The 25,000-nt window shown below is 38.0% G+C and overlaps 1 protein-coding gene across 6 annotated transcripts in view; it reads left to right on the top strand.

Moving 5' to 3' along the window:
- Positions 1-25,000, top strand: part of ptpn13 (protein tyrosine phosphatase non-receptor type 13) — a 157,392-nt gene that overhangs the window by 123,781 nt on the left and 8,611 nt on the right. For 5 of the 6 annotated variants that reach the window (XM_062031277.1, XM_062031276.1, XM_062031278.1 and 2 more), the window contains 11 exons: positions 982-1,137; positions 1,212-1,383; positions 1,454-1,664; positions 1,753-1,838; positions 4,305-4,366; positions 4,468-4,623; positions 4,717-4,882; positions 19,266-19,382; positions 22,913-23,013; positions 23,090-23,145; positions 23,233-23,291. In XM_062031277.1, the coding sequence (XP_061887261.1) occupies positions 982-1,137; positions 1,212-1,383; positions 1,454-1,664; positions 1,753-1,838; positions 4,305-4,366; positions 4,468-4,623; positions 4,717-4,882; positions 19,266-19,382; positions 22,913-23,013; positions 23,090-23,145; positions 23,233-23,291 (1,342 nt within the window). The remainder of the gene's footprint in view (positions 1-981; positions 1,138-1,211; positions 1,384-1,453; positions 1,665-1,752; positions 1,839-4,304; positions 4,367-4,467; positions 4,624-4,716; positions 4,883-19,265; positions 19,383-22,912; positions 23,014-23,089; positions 23,146-23,232; positions 23,292-25,000) is intronic. The other variant, XM_062031279.1, reaches the window with a different exon arrangement.

Genomic DNA, 25,000 nt, shown 5'->3' with positions numbered 1-25,000 from the left:
AAGGGGACCTATGATGGTAATAATCTACATTTAAAACACTTCCTTGTGGCCTAGATAATATGTATTGGATATGCGTGGTGTAAATTTTGCTCCTCAGTCACATATTTAACCAGTTTATTGAGTCTGTCTGCAAGATGTTTATTTGCGGAGGCATTCCCAGATTGCAAATGCAACCACGCCCGACCCTCTCCAAAAGTATCATCATTTATATTTTGAAAATGTACACTGTTTAAACATATATATTGAAGTTGTCACTGGTATTCTTTTTTTTCAGACACGGTCAAAAAAAACGTTAACATTATATAGATTCACCCAGTCACAACATTAGGTACACCTGCACACTCCGATCGATTTCGACCTGCATAAAAGAAGCATTTAGAAGCATTTGTGACACTGCATGTCACAAAATAGTGTTACTATGCACCTGCCACAATTTAGATGATTTGTTTGTGTTTCCTCATACCTGAAGCACAGGGGCTGAGAGCTTGACTTAATGTCCAAGTAAGTATGTCCACCTTGCTGTGATGTCACAATGTCGCCAGATTGCAAAACCCAGCCAACATAGGCACCCAAAACTGGGTGCCAGCTCACGCCAAAATGTATGAACTTTATGATTTGTTGCTTTGGCATTTTTTAACGTGTATCCAACATTTATAAGTCAAAAATATTGAAATTCATCAAAGGTCCCCTTTAAATTGGTAGGCGTACACAAGTGGTGGTCTCATCTAGCTGGAGGTGGGTCAGATGTGGTATCAGGTCCATATTGAAGAAGGTTTGTCCTTCATTGCGTCATGAAATTCCCGAACTTAAAAAGCAAACATTTGAATTCTTCTTTTTTTTTAAATGGAGGAAACAAGATGATAGAATTTTCTCATGTTTGGTGCTCATAAAGAAGCTCTTTGCTGTTCGAACATCATTAAAAAGTCTATTTTGCATAGTAGGGGACCATCAGCTTTAACACCATTTCTTCTCTGCTGATAGGAAGTGGAGCTGAAGGTCTCCTTGATGAAGTCTGAAAAGGGCAGCTTGGGCTTCACACTGACCAAAGGCAGTGATCATAGCTGTTACATCCACGACATAGTCCAAGATCCGGCCAAATGTGATGGAAGGCTTAGGCATGGGGACAGAATGATCAAGGTGCAGATTCATCGCCGTTCTCTTTACATCCTGTGAATTTGATATAATCACTTTATATGTCTCTGTGTTTATAGGTGAACCAAACAGATGTGACCAATATGGGCCACACCGAGGTGGTAGACCTTGTGCGTGCGGCCCCTCGTGTGGTTGACTTGGTAGTAGGGAGAACCCTGGATGCCCCCAACCCCCCCATTGATGCCCACCTGCTGCCTGATATCGCCTTCAAAGACACTCAGAAACCACTTGGTAAGAAACTGAAGAAAAGGCAAAACCAGCCAAGAAGTTAAGTATGAGATAACTCCGTTTTTTTATGCAGGTTTGGTGCTAGATGGCGGCAGGGACAGCATGTACGGGGTCTTGTTTGTGAAGGACATATTAGTAGGATCAGCTGCCTTTGAAGAGGGTAGTCTGAGACCACTGGACGTCATCCACTATATCAGTGGTGCTCCGACTCAGGACCTCACCCTTAGTGAGAGTAGCAGACTGTTGGATCTCTCCCGCGCAGACATGACGCTTAAAGCCACAAGGTACCGTGATGTAGTATGCCATCATGAAGGATAACAACGCAGTTCCCCTCGACTCTTTTGTTGACTTCTGATGGGTTTTCTTGAAAAGGGATGGCATGCCTGTTCACCCGGGGAAGAAAAGTGTGACTTCTCTCAACAACAACATTAGCACCAAAGTGCCACCTGGCGTCAATGGTATGTGTGAACGGTTCTATAATGTCCCCCACTGGTTTATTTATTGTCTTCATGAGATCTTACGTGTAAACGGCCGCCCTACGCCCCCTTACAAAAAAAATATTTCCTTCCTTTTTTAATCAAACTTAAATTTAGTTTGATGACTGTTTTGTACTCAAACAAATTCCTTGAAAAAATAAAAAGAATGATATTTAGTGCAAAATTTAAAAAAAATCATAATATTAAAATAAATAGGGAAAACTTACTACATCAACTTCGATTGGGATTGAAACCCAGCATATTCTGCTTTGTACGACGAGCACTATTGCACTGGAGAGGGGAAATCTACCTTCATGCTCTAATCCAGTGTTTTTCAACCACTGTGCCGTGGCATACAGGTGTGCCGTGAGATACAGTCTGGCGTGCCGTGGGAAATTATGTAATTTCACCTTTTTGGGTTAAAAATATTTTATGAAAACCAGTAGTTATAATCTGCAAATAAAGTGCCGTTGTGTTGGTGCTGTCTAGAGCTCGGCAGAGTAACCGTGTAATACTCTTCCATATCAGTAGGTGGCAGTAGGTAGCTAATTGTTTTGTAAACGTCTATCTAATGCTTAAAATAATAGTAATAAAATAATAATAATAATAACAAATAAACAAAAGGCGAGTGCCCCTAAAAAAGGCATTGAAGCTTAGGGATGGCTATGGAAAATGAAACTAAAACTGAACTGGCTACAACGTAAACAAAAACAGAATGCTGGACGACAGCAAAGACTTACAGCGTGTGGAGCAGACGGCGTCCACAAAGTACATTCGTTCATGACATGACAATCAACAATTTCCACACAAAGAAGGATAGCGTCCACACAACTGAAATAGCTTTGATTGCTAAAACAAAGCAGGTGCGGGGAATAGCGCTTAAAGGAAGACATGAAACTGCTACAGGAAAATACCAACAAAACAGGAAAAGCTACCAAAATAGGAGCGCAAAATACTACACACTCCAAATAAGTCATGGCGTGATGTGACAGGTCGTGACACTTACTTTGAGACAAGAGCTTAAGTGATGCATGGTTAGAATGCATATCCAACAATTGCAACAATTACTTTTTACTGTCAATATCAACTACCGAGTTTATATTTTTAATGTTTTCTGCTGGTGGTGTGCCTCCGCATTTTTTCAATGAACAAAAATGTGCCTTGGCTCCAAAAAGGTTGAAAAACACTGCTCTAATCAGTAAACCAGAAACTGCCTCGCGATATACATTGTGGCCATCTACGATCATGCTTTTCTAGTTTTAATGCTCATGACTTACACATTGTTTCATAGAGAAAAAAAACTCTAGAAATGTCAATCATTAGTGCCAGAGTCAAACTGTATGTATTCACTTGATGACAACCAGTTAACAATCTCTTATACCAGTTCTTCTCAAATAGTGGGGCAGGCCACCTCCTCACCTCTCCAAAATGGCCGCGCGCCGTGTGTACTGTACTGCACAGGAAGTGACGTCCCCAAAAGTGCTGCGCCCTAAGACTTCCAACGGCACACAAAATGAATGAATGAAGTGTTGGTACACAAAGACACGGTTCGCACACAACGGCATATGTGGCTCAATCTAAAAGTTTGTAATTCGAAAAGTTTGCAAATAGAGGGGTTTGTAAATGGTGATTACACTCTATTCTCTGTTGTAGGTTGATCGTTGAACAAAGTCGATTGTTTCCCTCAATGTTATGCAGATGTGTATTTGGTGGAGAGTGGGGTAGGGCGCAAAATGTTTTCTTCTTCCTCGCGGGGGCGTAACAGAAAATACTTGAGAAACACTGTATAATACCATACATGCACTAATTAACGCTTCTATTAATCAATAATTAATCTCCTATGGTCGCCAGGTGCGTGGTCTACAAAAGCAAATGGTCTCTAATTAGCGCCAGGTGAAGAAACGTTGGCATTAATAGCCGTGGCTGTAGGAAACCTCCTAATGTAGTTTATAAAGTGCATATAAAAAGTCATATAAGGTCCACAAGATGGCAGTAGCTTCTTCAAAATCCACTTTAGAATGTTGGTTATGCTACTCGGCTGTTGGTGTGAAACTCATTTGTGTCACAATGAATTAAGCAGTATAAATGCTGACTAAGCAGTTTGCTCATTACTGTTATTACAGCATTGCTTCTGTTGCTGCTGTGTTGTGCAATATACTTTTTCATAAATGACCATGCGGTCAAAGATACTGAGTTCTAAAAAGAAGTTTATATTTACCAAGTTTTAAAATTTGGGAAATAGAAGCCTCTCTCCAATTATTTGTGCCCAATCCTCTTTGTGGGTTAAATAAATAGCTCTTGCTATATTTAGATTATTTATGTTATTTTTATTTCCTTCACACACACACACACCACACACACACACACACACACACACACACACACACACACACACACTGGAGACATCAACAATGCAAAAATACTGTACAATGTTATTTTTCATTCAAGGTTTCCTACCAGCAGAAGATCCAACAGAGACAGAGTTTTTCGCTGCACTGTCTTTCTTAGAGGTAAAGTCAATTTACCTTTATGTTCATGTGCTCGTCACTTATTGAGGAAACCCTTATAAATGCAAAGCTAATTTGAGCAAGGCGATGTTACGGATATACAGGAGGAGCTCATCAAGTTGGAGCTGAAGAAGCCAAAGTCAGGTGGTCTGGGTTTCTCTGTGATCGGTGGCGAGAAAGGCATCTTCGTCAAGTCCATCACAGCAGGAGGTGTTGCCGAGGCCTCTGGGAAGCTTCAAGTGGGAGACAGGCTGCTTAAAGTGAGCCATTTAAAAACATTCTTTGGGATCCCGAACTGATCGGGTTACGGCGTCTTTGTCTAAGGCGACCTTTGTGTCTGTCTTTCTCTGCAGGTAAATGACGAGCTGATGACAGGCGTCTCGCACACCAAAGCTGTTACCACTATCCGCATGACTAAAGGTCTGGTACGAATGACGGTGTCCAGGCCGCCGGACCAGAACCCCAACACATATCTGGCCTACCTGCCCATCAATGATGACACATGTAATGGAAACACAGGTGGGGGACACACATTCTTTTTTTTTTGTCTTTTTACACCACAAGTATGGATATGGAATACAACAAAGAAGGAAATTGTGATTTAAAGTGTATAATTCCAGGTTGAATTTGAGAGCTTTAACAACAATATGGGTTTTATTATTTCCGGAATTACAGCCTTGTTGTATACAAACACAGTAGAAATGTTCCGATCAGGGTTTTACCTTGCCGATTCCTAAACCGAGCACATGTATTGGTGTATTTATTTAGGGTGAGTGCTATTGACAGTGTAACAATATCCACACAATATTTAAACTACAGGAGAAACTTCAAAAAATTTAATATCGTGAAAATATTTGTATATTCCTGCCATTAAATTTACAAGGTGAAACTAATATATAAAATAGGCTTATAACATTCAACTCAAAATATTCCAAGCCTTCATTTGATATGTTGATGATAATCGCTTACAGCTTTTGAAAACCTCAAATTGAAAATCTCAAAAAATTGGGGTTTTCAAAAACTGTAGGCCATGATCATCATAATAAATATACCAAATAAAGGTTTGACATTAGAGATGTCCGATAATGGCTTTTTTGCCGATATCCGATATTCCGATATTGTCCAACTCTTAATTACCGATATCAACTGATACCGATATATACAATCGTGGAATTAACACATTATTATGCCTAATTTTGTTGTGATGCCCCGCTGGATGCTTTAAACAATGTAACAAGGTTTTCCAAAATAAATCAACTCAAGTTATGGAGAAAAAAATGCCAACATGGCACTGCCATATTTATTATTGAAGTCACAAAGTGCATTATTTTTTATTTTTTTTAAACATGCCTCAAAACAACAGCTACAAAAACAATGAAGGCACACAGCTTCAGTTCAGAGTATACTAGAGTAATAAAGTAAACAATAACAATAACAAAGTCCTCCTTTAGTGCAAGACTGCCTGGCATACTGTATAACAGGAAATTATAAACTGGGCTCAGTCTGCCCTGCTCTTACGTATTTGTATGAGTAACACAAATGTGCTGCAAGCTGGTGGTGAGTGCTTGAAGTGGCCTAGCAGTCAGCCAGAGCTTCTGAAATGCTGCGTTGAGACAGGGCACCTCTGTTCACTGCAAGCTGCAAAGTGTGCGCCAGGCAGGGCAGACTAGCCACACCAAACTCCACCGTAGCTTTTGCCATACTGCGTGCGTTGCCCCTTACCACAACGTGGGCTTTAGGCTTGGGGTGGTTTTTGTTGTATTTTTGTTTTTTGGCGGGGTCTTTAAGCGACAACTGTGTGGTACACTTTTTTTCGCTGTTTGCTTTTCATCCATCTTCCGTTTGTATTCATCGTGTATCTCATTATGATTCTTGAAGAGGTGGGAGATCAACTTGCTCGTATTAAAAGAAGACGTCTTGGTTCCTCCTCGCATAACCAACTTTTTGCAGTCGTTGCAAATTGCCAGTTTTTTATCCGTCAGAGACACTTTAAAATAATCCCAAACCATGTCGTTAGTCAGTCACCGAGCGAGCTGGCTTCTTAGCCAGGCTACAGCACCGGCAACAACACACTCTTGTTGTTGTTATGCTCCGCTCGCGGCGGTTTGATGAGGTCATAAAGCGTCACCAGTATACTTCTCATGCTGCAGTCGTGCTGCAACTCCTGTGTGTGGGAGAGGGATGGGGGAGGGGCTGCTGACTGGGAGACGCAACTGCTCTGTACTTCTCCCTACGTCCGTGTTTTACCGGATACAGCGGCGGTTTAAAAAGTCATAAATTTTATTTTTTGAAACCGATACCGATAATTTCCGATTTTACATTTTAAAGCATTTATAGGCCGATAATATCGGCAGTCCGATATTATCGGACATCTCTATTTGACATATCTCACTTTGCATGTAATGAGTTTATATTACATATTAGTTTCACAATTAAAGTAAAATTGCTGACATTAATGGACAATTTTTGGAGTTTTACCTGTAGTTCCTTCTTTAGTGTCTTTTATTACATACAATTATTTGTAGCAAAACAAAGTCAATAGTATGCATAACTAAAAGCTAATAACTAAAAAGTAAAAACTTTTACCTGCTACTCATTCAAATATTTGAGTTTGTGAACTCAGAGTCCTCCTCAAAGTCCAGGGAATTATTTGTAAACAATAACCGAAACAACAAATTATCTTGAGAAAATAAAAATATCGATCTATACAATCTACTATCAATCATATATCGATACTACACTTTATATCGACACCACCAATTTATGGATCAATCCACCTTTGATGATTTTTATGAAAATAAAAGTCTACACTTCTTTAAAGCACTTATTTCTTGTGTTGTTTCAAGCTAGCTTAGAAACTAGCTAAGTTATTAGCACGCCTGCTCCTGGCTTGCCCTTACTTTGTGTAACATGTTTAGCCTCATCACCAGTGTTGGGTTAGTTACTGAAAACCAGTAACTAGTTACAATTACTAGTTACTTAATTTCAAAAGTAACTCAGTTACTAACTCAGTTACTTACATCAAAAAGTAATGCGTTACTGTGAAAAGTAACTATTTAGTTACTTCTTTTTTTCTTCTTTTTTTTTAAAGCTTCCATTAATGGCCTTTTAGCCTTCATTTCAGTACTGTTATTGCACTGGAGAATAATACAATCTGTTGATCAACTTGACATGCATTTGTATTTGCATTTTAACATAATTAATGAAAAACAGTGCAACATAAAAAGGCATTTCTCCTTTCTTTAAACTTGGACCAATGACCATTAATAAAAAACAACTGAAAGTGCAGGCACATCATCTTCCTTGAAACATAGATAGTGAAATAAAGCCTGACATCTGGAGTGATGCTGCTGTCTTCCACACTTGGAGTCATGGATTGTAGAGTCTTTGTTTTCAGTGGCAGGATCATTGACAATTTGACACAGATGGTGACGTTTCAGATGTAACACTTTTGAGGGGTTTAAGCACCTGAAGGACCTCCTCTGCCACTCTCACATCATCATCAGACAGGTTGATGATGTATTTGACATTTTTCTTCAGGGTCTTGTGGGTCAATGCAGAGTATATAGCTGCCTGCTGCTGCAACATATCATAAGTGGAGTTCCACTTCGTTGGGACATTATGTATGAGCTTTATGAGTAGGCAACTTTAGCATTTCTTGCTTTGTCTTAAGCACATGAGCAGCTGTTGTGCTAGGAAACCTCCTTCCTGATCCATCCTATTGACTGAGATGTGATGCCAAATTCACTACATGTGCAAAGCACCTACCTGTGGTCCAGTGGCGTGCGGTGACGTTCATGTCAGGTGAGGCACTGACTTTATAACAGTCAGATTTACAAACATATGAACCCTAAAGAGTATCTTATTCACAATTTGATTGGCAGCAGTTAACGGGTTATGTTTAAAAGCTCATACCAGCATTCTTCCCTGCTTGGCACTCAGCATCAAGGGTTGGAATTGGGGGTTAAATCACCAAAAATTATTCCCAGGCACGGCGCCGCTGCTGCCCACTGCTCCCCTCACCTCCCAGGGGGTGAACAAGGAGATGGGTCAAATGCAGAATACAAATTTCACCACACCTAGTGTGTGTGTGACAGTCATAACTTTAACTTTACACTTACAAACTGTAGCACACAATAAATGCACATTTAATTAAAAAAACGTTATTATGGTCTTACCTTTACTTATAAATGCGGGAGCGTTGTGAATGAATGAAATATGAAATCCGCGCTGCATTCTGCAGGTGTACCTAATGTTGTGTCCCTGTTCACGGCTCCTTCGGCGCGCCACACGAGCATTGTTGTTTTTGCACTTTTTGGCTTCTTGTTAAGTGACTTTTTTTGGGTGGATTCGGTCTTGCACGTGGAGGGTTTGGGTGTGGGCTTTGGTTGGTGTGGCGCTCCCGTCGGGCGATGCATTCTGCGGCGGGAGTGTTAACCGGCACCAGGAGGCGGGGTTATGAGACGAGCCTCACACAGTGTGTCTTGGCAGCAGTTTTATGATCGCTCAGCACTAAAAATACGTTACACACATACAGTTGTTGACAAAATACACTGTACATTATATACCTCAGCTAACTAAACTATGGAAATGTATAATATAATTCATATAGCAATACGGTCTTACTGCACATCAGGCCAGCAGTTAGCCGAGTCATTGTGCACAATCCATGTTGAGGCACAACGCAGTGACGTGCCTCAACTGGCTGCTGATCACCGCACCGTCTCTTCTCAGTATTTGAACGGCAAATGTGAAAATAAAAATAAAAATAATCTAAAACTGGTGAAGTTAAATGGAAAATAACTTTAGTATAATCACTGGATACATATAACAATTGAATGTTGTTTTTTTTCTTTTTACTTTTTTTTTCTTTCCATGATGGCAGGTGAGGCCCCGCCTCCCCTGCCTCTAGTGACTGCACGCCACTGCTGTGGTCACAGTCCTGCCTCATTCACTGCAATTATTTGATTTTTGGCATTATCACGTGTGACTGGGAAATCTTTATCTTCCATTCCTCCACTGCTTGTGTCAGTACCTGCGCAAGGTGACTCTCGTAGAGGGGGCGTGTCTGCTCATCTGCCAGTCTGCTGTGATTAAGTGAGCGCCTATCGTCACATAGTTTCCCTGGACGTGCACCAGTCTGTCGTGAGCGCAACTGGTGATGCTCGGGATAGTTCATCATCCACAACTTTTTTCTTCTCATGCTCATAAAGATCTGGCACAATCTTAGCGCTGAAGTGGGTGCGCGACGGGATGTCGTAACGTGGCTCAAGCACGTTCAGCATGTGTTTAAAACCCTCGTTTTGCACAACGGAGTCTGCTCCTATAAACACACCGATTGAATGGCGCGGGGCGTTCAAGCTCCTCCGTTACTCTGCTCGCCATGACCACGCTGTGTGTGGACTGAACGTGCATGCGAACAACCTTTTTGTTTTGTTTTATATATCAAACCGCGGATCACGTGTGTGCCTCCCCTCCCCACACCCAGACACACGCCTCTTTTCTTCTCTCCGGCGTGTGACAGGGGAAGATTTAGAAGAAAGACACCGCAGCGCATCTGTTTCTAGCCGATACTACATAAAAAATAACGTAAAATAACGCAGTAACGCATCATGTAGTAACGGTAACTGAGTTACTGAATATAAAAAAATAACGCGTTAGATTACTAGTTACCGCCGAAACTAACGGCGTTACAGTAACGCGTTACTTTGTAACGCGTTAGTCCCAACACTGCTCATCACCCATTGATAACGATACTTAAGAAGTTATAGTAATAAGCAATGCAGTCTTTTTTCCACAATGAAGGTAATTATTATTGACTTAAGGGATCAGCTCCACACTGTGTATGGAGATACCGTATTTCCTTGAATAGCCGCAGGGGCGTTAATTAATTTAAAACCTCCTGTCACTCCTGCGTTTACCGGAAACCGGCGGGATGGCCGTGCATGCGGTAATTATTTTAAAACCTCTTCTCACTCCGGCATTTACCAAAAGGAATCCATAAAATTTAGGCGTGCGCTTTGAGTGTGATGTAAGCATACCATCATGAAAAGCACATTTAATTAAAAAAAACTTTATTATGGTTTTACCTGTACTTATAAATTGAGTCCATTTGCAGCTCCTTCTGACCAAAAGCATCGATAACTTGTTTATAGAAGTCTTCATTATTTTCTGTTTTCCGTTTTAAAAGTCTCTGTCTCGATGGAGATATTCCTTTAATTATTACCTCCTGCTTCCATTGAAAGTCCAGTTTAGAAAACTGTTTTATTTTAGATACCGGTATGTAATCCTCCATGTTAGAAGGAAGAAAAAAAATCTCTTGCTGCGTGTGTTCACTTCTTCTGCAGTACCGGAAGTCGCAAGAAGGATCACTAGCGCGGCAGCGCCCTCTACCACCAGGAGGCGGGAGTCATTTAATGACTTATACAGTATTTCACACACGCAGCTACGGTATATTAATAAAACATAGCTGCTTACTGTTCTCTTTAGCATACTGTACCGGTATTCAATAGCTTGGACCTTAAATCCTACTGAATAGCTCTTTATCTTTTTTCCTTTGTGCGATTGTAAACTACTGAAAGCAGCTTCCTCCATTTTGAAAATGAGGACAGATGCGTCACTCGTGACGTAACGAATTTGACCCGGTGGAAGTTCTAGACATATGCTAAATATTTTGCGAAACGAGTTTGACCCGGTGAAAATTATAGACATGCGATAATAAAATTAATATTTTGCGAAACAAATTTGATCCGGCTTCAATAATAAACCGGCGATAAGGCCAAGCTTGCGTTAATTATTTTGAAAAACGAGTTTGACCCGGCAGTAATTCTAGACGTGCGAATACTATATTCCCTGCGCCAATTCAAGGAAATACGGTACACAATTAGCTGACTTTGTCAGTCGAGTGACCAAAAAACAGGTGTTCAGCACTGAAAGTCATTAATCGGCAGTGGCCGATCGAGTACATTTCACAAAAAAATCGTCTAAGACTGATCAGTGCCTTATCAATCGGCACGTCCCTACAATACAGTGGAACCTGCTTATGTTAACAACCAGGTTCTGTTACAAAACCCAAAACTAGTGAAGTTGGCACGTTGTGTAAATCGTAAATAAAAACAGAATACAATGATTTGCAAATCTTTTTCAACTTATATTCAATTGAATAGACTGCAAAGACAAGATATTTAATGTTCGAACTGAAAAACTTTTTTTTTTTTTTTTGCAAATAATCATTAACTTAGAATTTAATGGCAGCAACACAAAGTTGTCACAGAGGCATTTTTACCACTGTGTTATATGGCCTTTCCTTTTAACAACACTCAGTAAACATTTAAGAACTGAGGAGACCAATTTTTTAAGCTTTTCAGGTGGAATTATTTCCCATTCTTGCTTGATGTACAGCTTAAGTTGTTCAACAGTCCGGTTCTCCGTTGTGGTATTTTACGCTTCATAATGCACCACATATTTTCAATGGGAGACAGGTCTGGACTACAGGCAGGCCAGTCTAGTACCCACACTCTTTTACTATGAAGCCACGCTGTTGTAACACGTGCAGAATGTGGCTTGGCATTGTCTTGCTGAAATAAGCAGGGGCGTCCATGAAAAAGACGTTGCTTGGATGGCAACATACAGGTATGTTGCTCCAAAAATGTGGACTCGTCACACCACAGAACACTTTTCCACTTCGCATCAGTCCATCTTAGATGAGCTCGGGCCCAGCAAAGCCTACGGCGTTTCTTAGTGTTGTTGATATATGGCTTTCGCTTTGCATAGTAGAGATTTAACTTGCACTCACAGATGTAGCAGCGAACTGTAGTTCTGAAGTGTTCCTGAACCCATGTGGTGATATCCTTTACACACTGATATTAGAGTTAGAGTTTGAGTTTATTTCGAACATGCAAGCATACAACATGATACATCACAATTTCCAGTTTCTCTTTTCAACATGTTCGAAAAGGAGTAGGAAGAAGCAGAGCTTATTTAATCCTACCCCTTTTCTTTACATAACAGTTGCTGAAACTTTTTTATTCACTTCCTGTTCTCAATTTATTCACAATAAACTCCATAGGTAATCACAATAAAAATAAATAAATAAATAATAGTAAGAATTTAATAATAATAATTGGTGAAGAAAGTCATATTTAATATGATGAGATAAGTAAGATTACTTTAAGAATGAATGAATGGATGGATGAAATAAATTGAGAATGTTTGTCATGGTTCTTCTTCTTTGTACTTTGTAAACACTTTAAGTTTGAAGAGTTTCTTGAAGTGGATCATATTAGTACATTGTTTGATTGCTTTGCTTAATCCATTCCATAATTTAATTCCACATACTGATATACTGAAGGTCTTAAGTGTTGTACGTGCGTACAAATGTTTTAAATTACATTTTTCTCTAAGATTATATTTCTCCTCTTTTGTTGAGAAGAATTGTTGTATATTCTTGGGTAGCAGGTTATAGTTTGCTTTGTGCATAATTTTAGCTGTTTGCAAATTCACTATGTCGTGGAATTTCAGTATCTTTGATTCAATAAATAAAGGATTTGTATGTTCTCTATATCCAACATTATGTATTATTCTAACTGATCTTTTTTGTAACACCGTTAATGAATGAAGTGTACTTTTGTAATTATTTCCCCATATTTCTACACAGTAGCTCAGATATGGTAACACTAGTGAGCAGCATAGAATATGAAGTTATTTTTTGTCTAGAACATGTTTTGCTTTATTCATTATTGACGTGTTTCTTGCTACTTTATGTTGTATATTTTTTACGTCAGATTTCCAGTTCAATTTATCATCAATCATTATACCTAGAAATTTGGTTTCATTTACTCTTTCAATTTCTATTCCGTCTATTTGTATTTGTGTTTGACTTTCTCTTCTACTATTACCAAATAGCATTATTTTAGTTTTATTAAGATTCAACGATAGTCTGTTTTTGTCAAACCATCTTTTTAATTTGTTAATTTCTTCTGTTATTATTTGTATTATCTCCTGTGTGTTCTCTCTTGAACAAAACGCTGTTGTATCATCCGCAAATAATACTAACTTTAAATCTTTTGTAACTTTACAAATGTCATTTATATAGAGATTGAATAATTTAGGTCCTAATATTGATCCCTGAGGTACACCACAGGATATATTTAGCGTTGTGGACATGTGTTCGCCTAGCTTCACGTATTGTTTCCTGTTCGTTAGATAACTTCTTATCCAGTTTAAGACTAACCCTCTGATGCCATATCGTTCTAGTTTTTTGATTAAAATATTGTGATTAATTGTGTCAAATGCTTTAGTTAGATCCATAAAAACTGCTGCTGCACATTTTTTACTGTCTATAGCATTGGTAATTTCTTCTGTAATTTCAATTAAAGCCATTGAAGTTGAAACATTAGCTCTGTATCCATATTGGTTCTCTTCGAGTATTCTATTTTTATTTATGAAACTCTCTAATCTGTTATTAAACAGTTTTTCAATGATTTTAGAAAATTGTGGAAGTAAAGAAACAGGTCTATAATTTGTAAATTGATGTTTATCTCCAGTCTTATAAATTGGTGCAACTTTAGCTATTTTCATTTTGTTTGGGAATGTACCTGTTTGAAATGATAGATTACTAATATACATTATTGGTCCTGAGATCTCTTCTATAACCTTTTTTATCGTTTCCATATCAATTCCATTACAATCAGTTGAAGTCTTAGATTTACATTTTTTCACGATTGTAACTATTTCCTCCTGTGTCACATTACTGAGGAACATGGAGTTGGGATTTCGCTCTATGGTATCATTATAGTCCTCAATTGGAACTGGGTCTGGAATCCTTTCTTCCAATTTTGGTCCAATATTTACAAAATAATTATTGAAGCTTTCAACTACTTCCTTTATGTTGTCATTGTTTTTATTTCCATCTAAAAAGTATTGAGGGTAGTCCCTTTTTGTGCCATTTTTAATAATGCTATTGAGGATTCCCCATGTTGCTCTCATATTATTTTTGTTCCTGTCCAATAATTCACTGTAACTTTTCTACATGATCGTAGTATGTCTATTAACTTGTTTTCATACTTTTTGTACTTAATTTCTGCCTCTATAGTTCTTTGTGCTATAAATTCTCTATATAGTGTATTCTTCTTCTTACAAGCATTTTTTTAATCCTTTTGTCATCCATGGTTGGTTATTCTTTCTCTGTTTATTACTAAGTTGTATCCATGGACAATGTTTGTCATAAAGTATTATGAACTTGTTTAAGAAATGTTCATATGCTTCATCAACCTCTTTTTCATTGTACACATTGTCCCAATCTTGCTTTTGTAGCTCAATTTTGAAAGCAGTCATCCTCTTCTCTGTGCACAGTCTTCGAAATGTCCTTTTGTCTTCCATTTTCTTCTTGTAATGTCCATCATATATTGTAAAAACTGGCAGATGATCACTAACGTCGGTAATAAGTAGACCACTTGTAGTGTTATTGTCAAACTCATTGGTAAAAATATTATCAATAAGCGTGGCACAGTGTGCTGTGATTCTACTTGGCTTTGTGATTTTTGGATATAAACTGATGCTGTACATTGTATCAATGAAGTCATCAATAGACTTTTGCTTGTTAGGGTTCAATAAGTCAATATTAAAGTCACCACATAAGAACATTATTCTTTGACCATTATCCATGTAAGTAGCCTTGATCCATTCTTCAAATGTTTCTATACTTGACTTAGGTGATCTATATATACAACTGATGAAAATGTTTTTGCTTTTTTCCTGACATATTTCAATGGTTATACATTCTAAGATATTATCTATAGCAAATGACATGTTTTTTACCACTTTGTAGTTCAGGTTCTTCATCACGTACACAGCTACTCCTCCTCCATTTTTGTTGGTTCTGTTGATGTAGTTTAGTTCATATCCCTCCAGATCAAAATCTATTCCTTTTTTTATCATCAATTCATGTTTCTGTGACAGCAATCACTTTGAATGGTTCGTTGATGTGTTCCAAAAAGTTCTTAATGTTGTTGTAGTTTGCATACAAGCTTCTGCTATTAAAATGAATAATTGACAATTTGTTATCGCATGTAATGTTGCTATTTTATTGATCATCTGTATAATAAAAACAATTATTACTGCTGTGGGAGAAAAAATTTGTATCTGGATCTATATCATTTTCCAAATCCTGGTTTTTGTAATCTTTGTTGCAGAAATTTTTTAGTTCCATATTTTTTTGTTCAACAATCTTTGATGTTGTTTCAATAATCTCAATAAGTGTAGGTGGTTGCAATCCTGAATGTAGGTCCTCTTGTTTAGTCGTCCCTTGGAACATAGTAGTGTCGATGCTGAATTTGGGTGTTTGTTTTCTGTCAGAGTCCATTATCATCGTTGTTTTGGTAGCTGTGTAAACTTTAAAAATTGTCCAGGTCCTTGATGTCATGGACAACAATTACTCTTGCTTCTGGACCTCCATTCAGCTTGATGTAGATTTTACAGTTGGTGCTCCAAGTTCCCTGGATTTTTCCCTGCTTTCTCAAGTCGCGTGCTTTCTTGGCGATTCCAGCATTGCGTTTTGTGAGATGCTCATTCATGTACACATTTGTTCCCTTCAGCTTCTTTCCCTGTCTCAGCAATGCCATTTTAGATTTTCTGTTTACGAGTTTCACGAGCACGACTGGAGTGGCGTTGTTGTTTCTTCCGTTCAGTGGGATGCATGTTTCGATGGTATTAATGTCAATTTCAATTTCCTTTGATTGCAGAAAGTTGACCACTTGCTGTTCTGCTGAGATCATATCCATTTCATCTGGTTCACCTTCATTATTCACAGCTTTCGCATAGGATCTTGGTTTAATTCGGTGCCCAGTCACGATGATATCATTCATTCGTTTGTCCTGATCCATTTCATCTATGATATTCCTCAACATGTTGTTGTCTTCTTGAAGGGTCTTCATTCGTTTGCCCATTTCAGTGGCTTCATTATTTCTTCTGTTGTTCTGAGATTGCAGATTTTCTATATTTTCCTGCAGACTTTTCACATCTTGTTGGTGTTCTGTTGTTACCTTTCTCAGATATTCTTTCAATTCTTTCATTTCTTCTTTCATTTCTTTCATTTCTTTCATTTCTTTTTTCATTTCTTTCATTTCTTCTTTCATTTCTTTCATTTCTTTTTTCATTTCTTTCATTTCTTCTTTCATTTCTTCAAGTATTTGTAGTATCACTTCTTGATTCCCATCATGTCCTGTGTCCAACCTCAAATCTTGTTCCCAGTTGTGTTCTGTAACAGCTGACCCCGAAGGTCTCGGGATTTCAATCTTTCCTTTACCTTTTCGCATCGCGGCAGTCACTGACGTCAATGCCTCTTGCTTGTGTCTTAACGGCTGTTGCTTCTTTAGCGACTTGCGGCACTTTAACTTGTTTTTTCCAACAATTTCGTATCTTGCGTCGTTCAGAGATCAATTTGAGGTGTCAGCCTGTCAACTTATATCACTCTGCGACGTCAGGATCACTTTAAAACAGCTGTAAACTCGCCGTAGCTTTTGGTTGCTAGGCAACCGCTTTGAACTGCGGCAAGGCGCCTTTGGCTTGAGTCTAACGGCTCTCCCAACTCGCCTTCTTTCAGCCTATCAGTGCCTCTCAACTGACCAAAATCAGATTGAAGATGCCAGGGTACTCTCCTGTGGCTGTGATCGCAAATCAGTGGTCAAAATCTTCAGATTTAACAAAAAACTCCGGTAGCCAGAGCGGAGCCTTTCTCTTTTGCGTCCTTTCTCATTGACAGGAAGTGATATTGGTTTTTGATGCAGTACCGCCTGAGGGATCGAATGTCACGGGCATCCAATGTTGGTTTTCGGCAATGCAGTGATTTCTCCATATTCTCTGAACCTTTTGATCATATCACGGACCGTCGATGGTGAAATCCCTAAATTTCTTGCAATAGCTCGTTGAGAAATGTTGTTCTTAAACTGTTCGACAATTTGCTTTCTTGGAAGCTGCTTTTATACCCAATCATGGCACCCACCTGTTCCCAATTAGCCTGTTCACATGTGGGATGTTCCAATTAAGTGTTTGATGAGCAGTCCTCAACTTTTTCAGTCTTTTTTGAAACATGTTGCAGGCATCAAAATTCAAATGAGCTAACATATGCAAAAAATAACATTTACCAGTTCAAACATTAAATATCTTGTCTTTGCAGTGTATTCAATTGAATATAGGCTGAAAAGGATTTGCAAATCATTGTATTCTGTTTTTATTTACTATTCACACAGTGTGCAAACTTTACTGGTTTTGTAGATAAAAGCATGAAAAACCATATGAAGGCAGAAGAATCTAAATAAAAATATGCATGAATAGAAGAAAACAACAAAAGTTCCAAAATCCTTTATCGCCCATTTTCCTTATGTCTCTGGCCAAAGTCACAAGTAAATATGCACACAATGGCTAATTTCTAGGATATAATCTTTGGGCACCTAATGATTACATTCAACTCTGATTCCTTTGGTGACGATTCGATTCAAAATCGATTGTAGAGTCAACGAACTGATTCTTGCTATGTATTATTTGATATAACAATTGTAATGAAACCTTTTCAAGACAGGCTACAGGTTAGAAAATGTCTTTCTGGTTGGATGGGGATCGCCTAAAAAATTTTTTTTTTAAACTGATACTTATTTAAAAAAAATAAATATATATATATATATATATACTGTATATATATATATATAGTATATGTATTATATATTTTATATATATATATATATATTTTATATATTATGTATATATATATTATATTTTTGTATTTTTATATATACGGTAGGTTGGAGTTCAAATCCCAGCCGAGTCATACCAAAGACTATAAAAATGGGAACCGTTTCCCTCCCTGCTTGGCACTCAGCATCAAGGGTTGGAGTTGGGGGTTAAATCACCAAAATGATTCCCGGGCGCGGCGCCGCTGCTGCCCACTGCTCCCCAAGGGGATGGGTCAAATGCAGAGGACAAATTTCACCACATCTAGTGTGTGTGTGACAATCATTGGTACTTTAATCTTTAATTAATATATATATATATATATATATATATATATATATATATATATATATATATATATATATATATATATATGTATGTGTGTGTGTGTGTGTGTGTATATATATGTATATATATATATGTGTGTATATATATGTGTGTGTGTGTATATATATACTGTATGTATGTGTGTGTGTGTGTATATATATATGTATGTGTGTGTGTGTGTGTGTATATATATGTATGTATGTATGTATATGTGTGTGTGTGTATATATATATACACACATACACATATATATATACACACATATATATATGTGTATGTGTGTATATATATATATATATGTATATATACATACATGTACAGTATATATATCTATGTATATAGATATATATATTTTATATGTATTATCGATTTTTGAAAATTATGAATCGATTTAGAATTGGGATGAATAAGAATCGCAATTCGGCTGTGAATCAATTTTTTTTGTGCAACCCTATTAATTTCTGTTTTGATTTCAGTTCTGTTGACAACTGCTTATGTCGACGTCAGTCAGCAAGTCTAAGGGCCGCTAAAATTACGAGTATATTTACCTCCATTTTCAGGTGCTGAAAGTAATTGGACAATAGGCATAATTGTACTTTAGACAGGTCTGTCAGGCAGCATGAAATAAACACCAAATACTTCATTCCATTGGCATCCATACATGTCCATGCTGTAACTCATGATGTGGTATGATTTGGATACTCATCCCAACGTTCTAATATAAGTTGGGGTCATCTTGCCAAACAATCTGATTCCACTAAATTGGAGGCTGTTTTTTAGTTTTATGGCAAAGTCTTGATTCTGGTTTCTTACTAGTCATTTGTAATAAAGTGTTCCATTTTGTTTTCAGATCTTAGCGAGGACAGCGGCGTCAAGACCAAGTTTGGTAGTCTCCACAAGAGGCTAAAAAGCAGCAGCTTCCCTAAGTTACCACCAACAGGTAAAAAATACCAAAGACAAGCAAAAGGTAAATCATTGGAAGCGTCTCAAATACAAGTCTGAAAAAGACGGGTTGTCTTTTATGCTGGGTTGAGAAATGAGATGCAAAACAGCAATTGGTGCCAAAAAACTTATTTTCTTCCTGTCGATCACACACACCAGCGACATAGGGAAAAAATGGCTTGAACATGTTGGCAAATTTGCAATGAAATTTGCATCGTTACAAAGGAGTTACAAGGTTAATGGTGCCCAACAACTATGAAATAGATCTTTACATACTGCACAGTTTGCCACTTGTTATTTCACTGATATTCAAAACAAAGGCATGATTCAGTTTTTCCAACAGGACTGCGATCTTTTTGTGGTAGTGGTGGGTTGGAGAGTGGCATGAATGGGGTAATGACATCCACTAATTTGCATAGTTGGCAGTGGCACATTTTTTTTGTAACAAATATGTTTAGAACTGTGAATGAACTTTCTCTGTCGCTTCTTTTTGTCGTTAAAAGTATCAAACAAGATGGAGGAGGGCCCACAGCAGCACGTTGAGAAGAGCAATACTTGCCTTTATGACAAAGTTTCTGTCGGAAAGCTCACAATGTTTTACATGTTTATGTATCTGTTTCATTGATAATATTTTTTGTCAGGTGTTAAGATTTTACACTTAGTTCGCCAGTCCTTGATTGCACCACACTAATGTGCAATGAGAGGCAAAAGTGAAACCTATTCATAACTTTCTTCAACCCTTCTACAGCTTAATAAGTCCAATTAAAGTCAAACTACTGTTTTTTTTACTTTAACATACATTACATATTTATACTTTTGCTACCCTGACCCAATTACTCTCCTCCTTCCGATAGCATCTGCGTTTTAGTCTCCATAAGTCTCTTCACTAGATTTATCCTTAGTTGCTTTTTTTTAAAAAGAGTCTTTAGAGAGGCAGATTCGTATTTTTTTAACACTGATACCTCCTGCTACATCTTTTTGTTCTCGGGCAGACCAGGTGCACTAGTGTGCCATGGGAGATTATCTAATTTCACCTATTTGGGTTAAAAATATTTTTTGCAAACCAGTAATTATAGTCTGCAAATTATGAGTTGTTGTTGAGTGTCGGTGCTGTCTAGAGCTCGGCAGAGTAACCGTGTAATACTCTTCCATATCAGTAGGTGGCAGCCGGTAGCTAATTGCTTTGTAGATGTCGGGAACAGCGGGAGGCTGCGTGCAGGTAAAAAGGTGTCTAATGCTTTAACCAAAAATAAACAAAACGTGAGTGCCCCTAAGAAAAGGCATTGAAGCTTAGGGAAGGCTATGCAGAACAAAACTAGAACTGAATTTGCTACAAAGTCAACAAAAACAGAATGCTGGACGACAGCAAAGACTTACTCTGGAGCATCGACGGCATCCACAATGTACATCCGAATATGACATGACAATCAACAATGTCCCCACAAAGAAGGATAAAAACAACTGAAATATTCTTGATTGCTAAAACAAAGTAGATGCGGGAAATATCGCTCAAAGGAAGACATGAAACCGCTACAGGAAAATACCAAAAAAAGAGAAAAAGCCACCAAAATAGGAGCGCAAGACAAGAACTAAAACACTACACACAGGAAAACAGCAAAAAACTCAATAAGTCACGGCGTGATGTGACAGGTTGTGACAGTACACCTACTCTGAGACAATAGCTATAGTGATGCATGGTTGGTTATGGTTTAAAGTCATATCCAACAATTGCGACAACAACTTTTTACTGTCAACTAAGTTTTGTTATTTAATAATTTTTTCAACACAAAAAATGTGCCTTGGCTCAAAAAAGGTTGAAAAACACTGCACTAAAGGCCTGTTAACTAGCAGTTACTCAGTCCCATTATAAAGTGTTAATTAGTGAATGAGTGTAAACAGGCCGTGCCAAATCTATTTGTGGCAGTCCAAATGTGTTTGTTACAGCCCACTCCAAATAATGTAATGAAGATATTTGTCGTTTATTTTGTTTTCTCAAAAAATATTGATGAAGAAGAGGTTGTCTTATATTGAGGGTTTTCTTAAAGGCCTACTGAAATGACATTTTTTTATTTAAACGGGAATAGCAGATCTATTCTATGTGTCATACTTGATCATTTCGCGATATTGCCATATTTTTGCTGAAAGGATTTAGTATAGAACAACGACGATAAAGATCGTAACTTTTGGTATCTGATAAAAAAAGGCTTGCCCCTACCGGAAGTAGCGTGACATAGTCATTTGAACATATACGCAAAGTTCCCTATTGTTTACAATGATGGCCGCCAGAAGTGAGAGAAATTCGGACAGAGAAAGCGACGATTTCCCCATTAATTTGAGCGAGGATGAAAGATTTGTAAATGAGGAAAGTGCAAGTGAAGGACTAGTGGGGAGTGGAAGATGCTGTGAGAGCCGGGGGTGACCTGATATTCAGCTGGAAATGACTACAACAGTAAATAAACAAAAGACATATATATACTCTATTAGCCACAACACAACCAGGCTTATATTTAATATGCCACAAATTAATCCCGCATAAAAACACCTAGGTGTTTGTTATGCTAGCTCCTAGCTACTAGCTCAAGCTAGTTATAGCTCGAGCGGGTTATATGGACGGGATCCCGTATATATAACCCGCCAATACAATTCAAACACCTGCACAACACACACACTCACTCAGCCCAAACAACCGTTCACCTAACCCAAGGTTCATAAAGCTTATATATTTAATCAAAGTTACGTACATGACACGCACGTACTGGCAAGCAATCAAATGTTTGGAAGCACGCGGGTGGGACCTGATATCCAGCTGGGAATGACAACAACAGTAAATAAACACAAGACATATATATACTCTATTAGCCACAACACAACCAGGCTTATATTTAATATGCTACAAATTAATCCTAATGCTAGCTCCTAGCTCCTAGCTACTAGCTCGAGCTAGTTATAGCAAGCGATCAAATGTTTGGAAGCGCAGCTGTGTACTCATGGTATCGCAACTGTGTATCCAAATCAAAGTCCTCCTGGTAAGAGTCTCTGTTGTCCGAGTTCTTCGATCTTGACTGCATCTTTGGGGAATGTAAACAAAGAAGCGCCGGCTGTGTACGTGTTGCTGCTGACTTCCCTCGCAAAATAGACACTTCGCACCGACAACTTTCTTCTTTGCTTGCTCAGCTTCTTTCTCCATAATGCAATGAACAAATTGCAACAGATTCACCAACACAGATGTCCACAATACTGTGCAATAATGACATGAAAACAGAGCTATTTCGTATTGGCTTCAATGGTGTCCGAATACTTCCGTTTCAATGATTGACGTCACGCGCATACGTCATCCTCAGAGGCTTTTCGAACCGGAAGTTTAGCGGGAAATTTAAAATTGCACTTTATAAGTTAACCCGGCCGTATTGGCATGTGTTGCAATGTTAAGATTTCATCATTGATATATACACTATCAGACTGCGTGGTCGGTAGTAGTGGCTTTCAGTAGGCCTTTAAATCCAGGTTAATTTGGTGATACAGTTGTGTTTGACACTCTTTCTACATTTGTGACAGACTACAACGAAGAGCCGCCCCAACAGAAAAGGGTGCGCAGCGGCGAACACTCCGAGGACACGGACTATGACGGCTCCTCCTTACCCGAAGACTCGCCTGAGGTCCAACTCAAAGCCATAAGTGAAACAGTTCACATTTGTCTTTGCATTTAGTCCAACCCCTTTCTTTTTTCTTTAGAGTTCACGCAAAGTTGATTGTTTAGAGCAGAGCGTGGACGGACCCAGCAATGAAAAGTAGGGTTTTACTTTTGGAAAGTGGACACAACTGTGTTTGAAATAATGTCATTTCATCTCCATTCTCTGTTTTTGCTGAATTGTCAGTCAGCCGGAAGACGATGACATCATCACGTGGGAAAGTGACGAGCTGCCTGTTGAAAATGGTGAATTTCTTATTTTGTTTAAAACAATTACAAACATAGCATGTTTAGTATTTTAGTCCATTAAGTTCTCCTTCTATCTATACTATTAAGAGAAGCTAAATTGTGGGTGTTTTTTATCTTAATTATTTCATAAAGTAATCTAATATTACTTATTATATTTTGTTCTACTTATAAATGAACAAGATGTAAGCAAACTAAAGATGTGTCAACATATAAAATGTATATGGTGTAAATGAATTACCAGTGATAGACATGGAGAATGGGTAGGAATAAATACGCTCTGTCTGTTTGTATTCCTTTGCAGACATGTTTAATTGTGCAAACAAACCGTCTAATTGTAACTTCATAAGCATGTCTGAAACAAACATATCCATCATACCATCGTGAAAATGTATGTCATTTACCAGAATATGGTCAGGGTTTCCAAAAGGACTGAAATCTATTTGTGGTGGTGGTGGGTACGCGGGGGCCGATGACATAACGATGTAATTTGCAAAAACTGAGTAAAAAATATGATAAGTTAAAAAAAAGATTTCTTACCACATTTTGCGGCTTCTTTTTGTTGCCTGTGAATGCTTTTCGGATGGGGCAGGGTCTCTGAGCAGCGTTGCTCGTTGAGAATAGCAATACAGGCTTTCTTGTTGAAGTCGCCAAGTCTTTTCACTTGATTTGTCGCTTTTTTGAAAAGGAGTATATACAAGAGTTTGATTCTCCTGCTCTGTCTTCTTATTCTCTGGCAGACCAGTTATAGTGTTTTGTATGTAACAGGTAGCACTAAATCTGTTTGTGGCGGTCCAAAGTTGGAAAACACTGTATGGCTGTTTGGTTTAAAAATAAAATAAACTGTGTATGTTTTTAGGGCTTGACATTTTTTGGTTACACTTTGGATTAAGTGATTAAAATGCTTGGAATTAATACTTTATCTTGTAGTAAACATAACTGATATGTAAATATAGCTTAGAATTTCCTCATTTCTCAATGTACCACACAATTTTGTTTAAATAGGATAGGATAGACTTTGTGCAGGTGTTGTAGTTTATTAATTAGTCATTTTAGCACACTATGGGCCTGATTTACCCAGATCTAAATATCTTGCACTAAATAGCGTGGGCAATCAATAAAATAACATGTACTATTAGTGGGCGTGTTGCGTGTGATCTACCAAGACTGCATGTGCAATTGAAAAGTGGCGTAGACCACTTTATTTAAATGAGGATTTTGCGTGTACTTTACGGGGCATCATCACGGAGACGCTCATTTATGGCATGTCCCTGTTACAATGCTCCTACCTGTGATGTTTTGCTATGTTTTCAATCAAGCAGCAGCCATTTGCCACTTTTAATGGGCATTTTAGAAGCAATCGTGTAGTGCATCTAGATTGACAACAATTATTTTATTTTATTTTTTTCTTTGTTTTACCTCTGAAGGTGCATGGGGGAGAGGCTGCACTACTGTGCTCAAGATGCAAAAAATGCATACTTCAAGACTTTGTTTTCATATAGGATATACTGTATGTTTTAATAATATATTTTATGTGAAAAAATCACTAAAAAAATATTAAATGACACTAAACGCATCAATTAAAAAAATTTTTATCAACCCCATCCAGCAGATATAGAATTATAAAAGGGTGTTGCTGAATAGACGATGTGTCTAATATTTTTCATTTCTGACCGTCTAAATATGTTGAAACGGAGGATTATCTGTCA

Source organism: Entelurus aequoreus, linkage group LG21, assembly GCF_033978785.1.
Source record: "Entelurus aequoreus isolate RoL-2023_Sb linkage group LG21, RoL_Eaeq_v1.1, whole genome shotgun sequence".
Taxonomy (NCBI): Eukaryota; Metazoa; Chordata; class Actinopteri; order Syngnathiformes; family Syngnathidae; genus Entelurus; species Entelurus aequoreus.
Note: the sequence above shows the minus strand (reverse complement) of the source record. Positions and strands in the feature narration are given on the sequence as shown.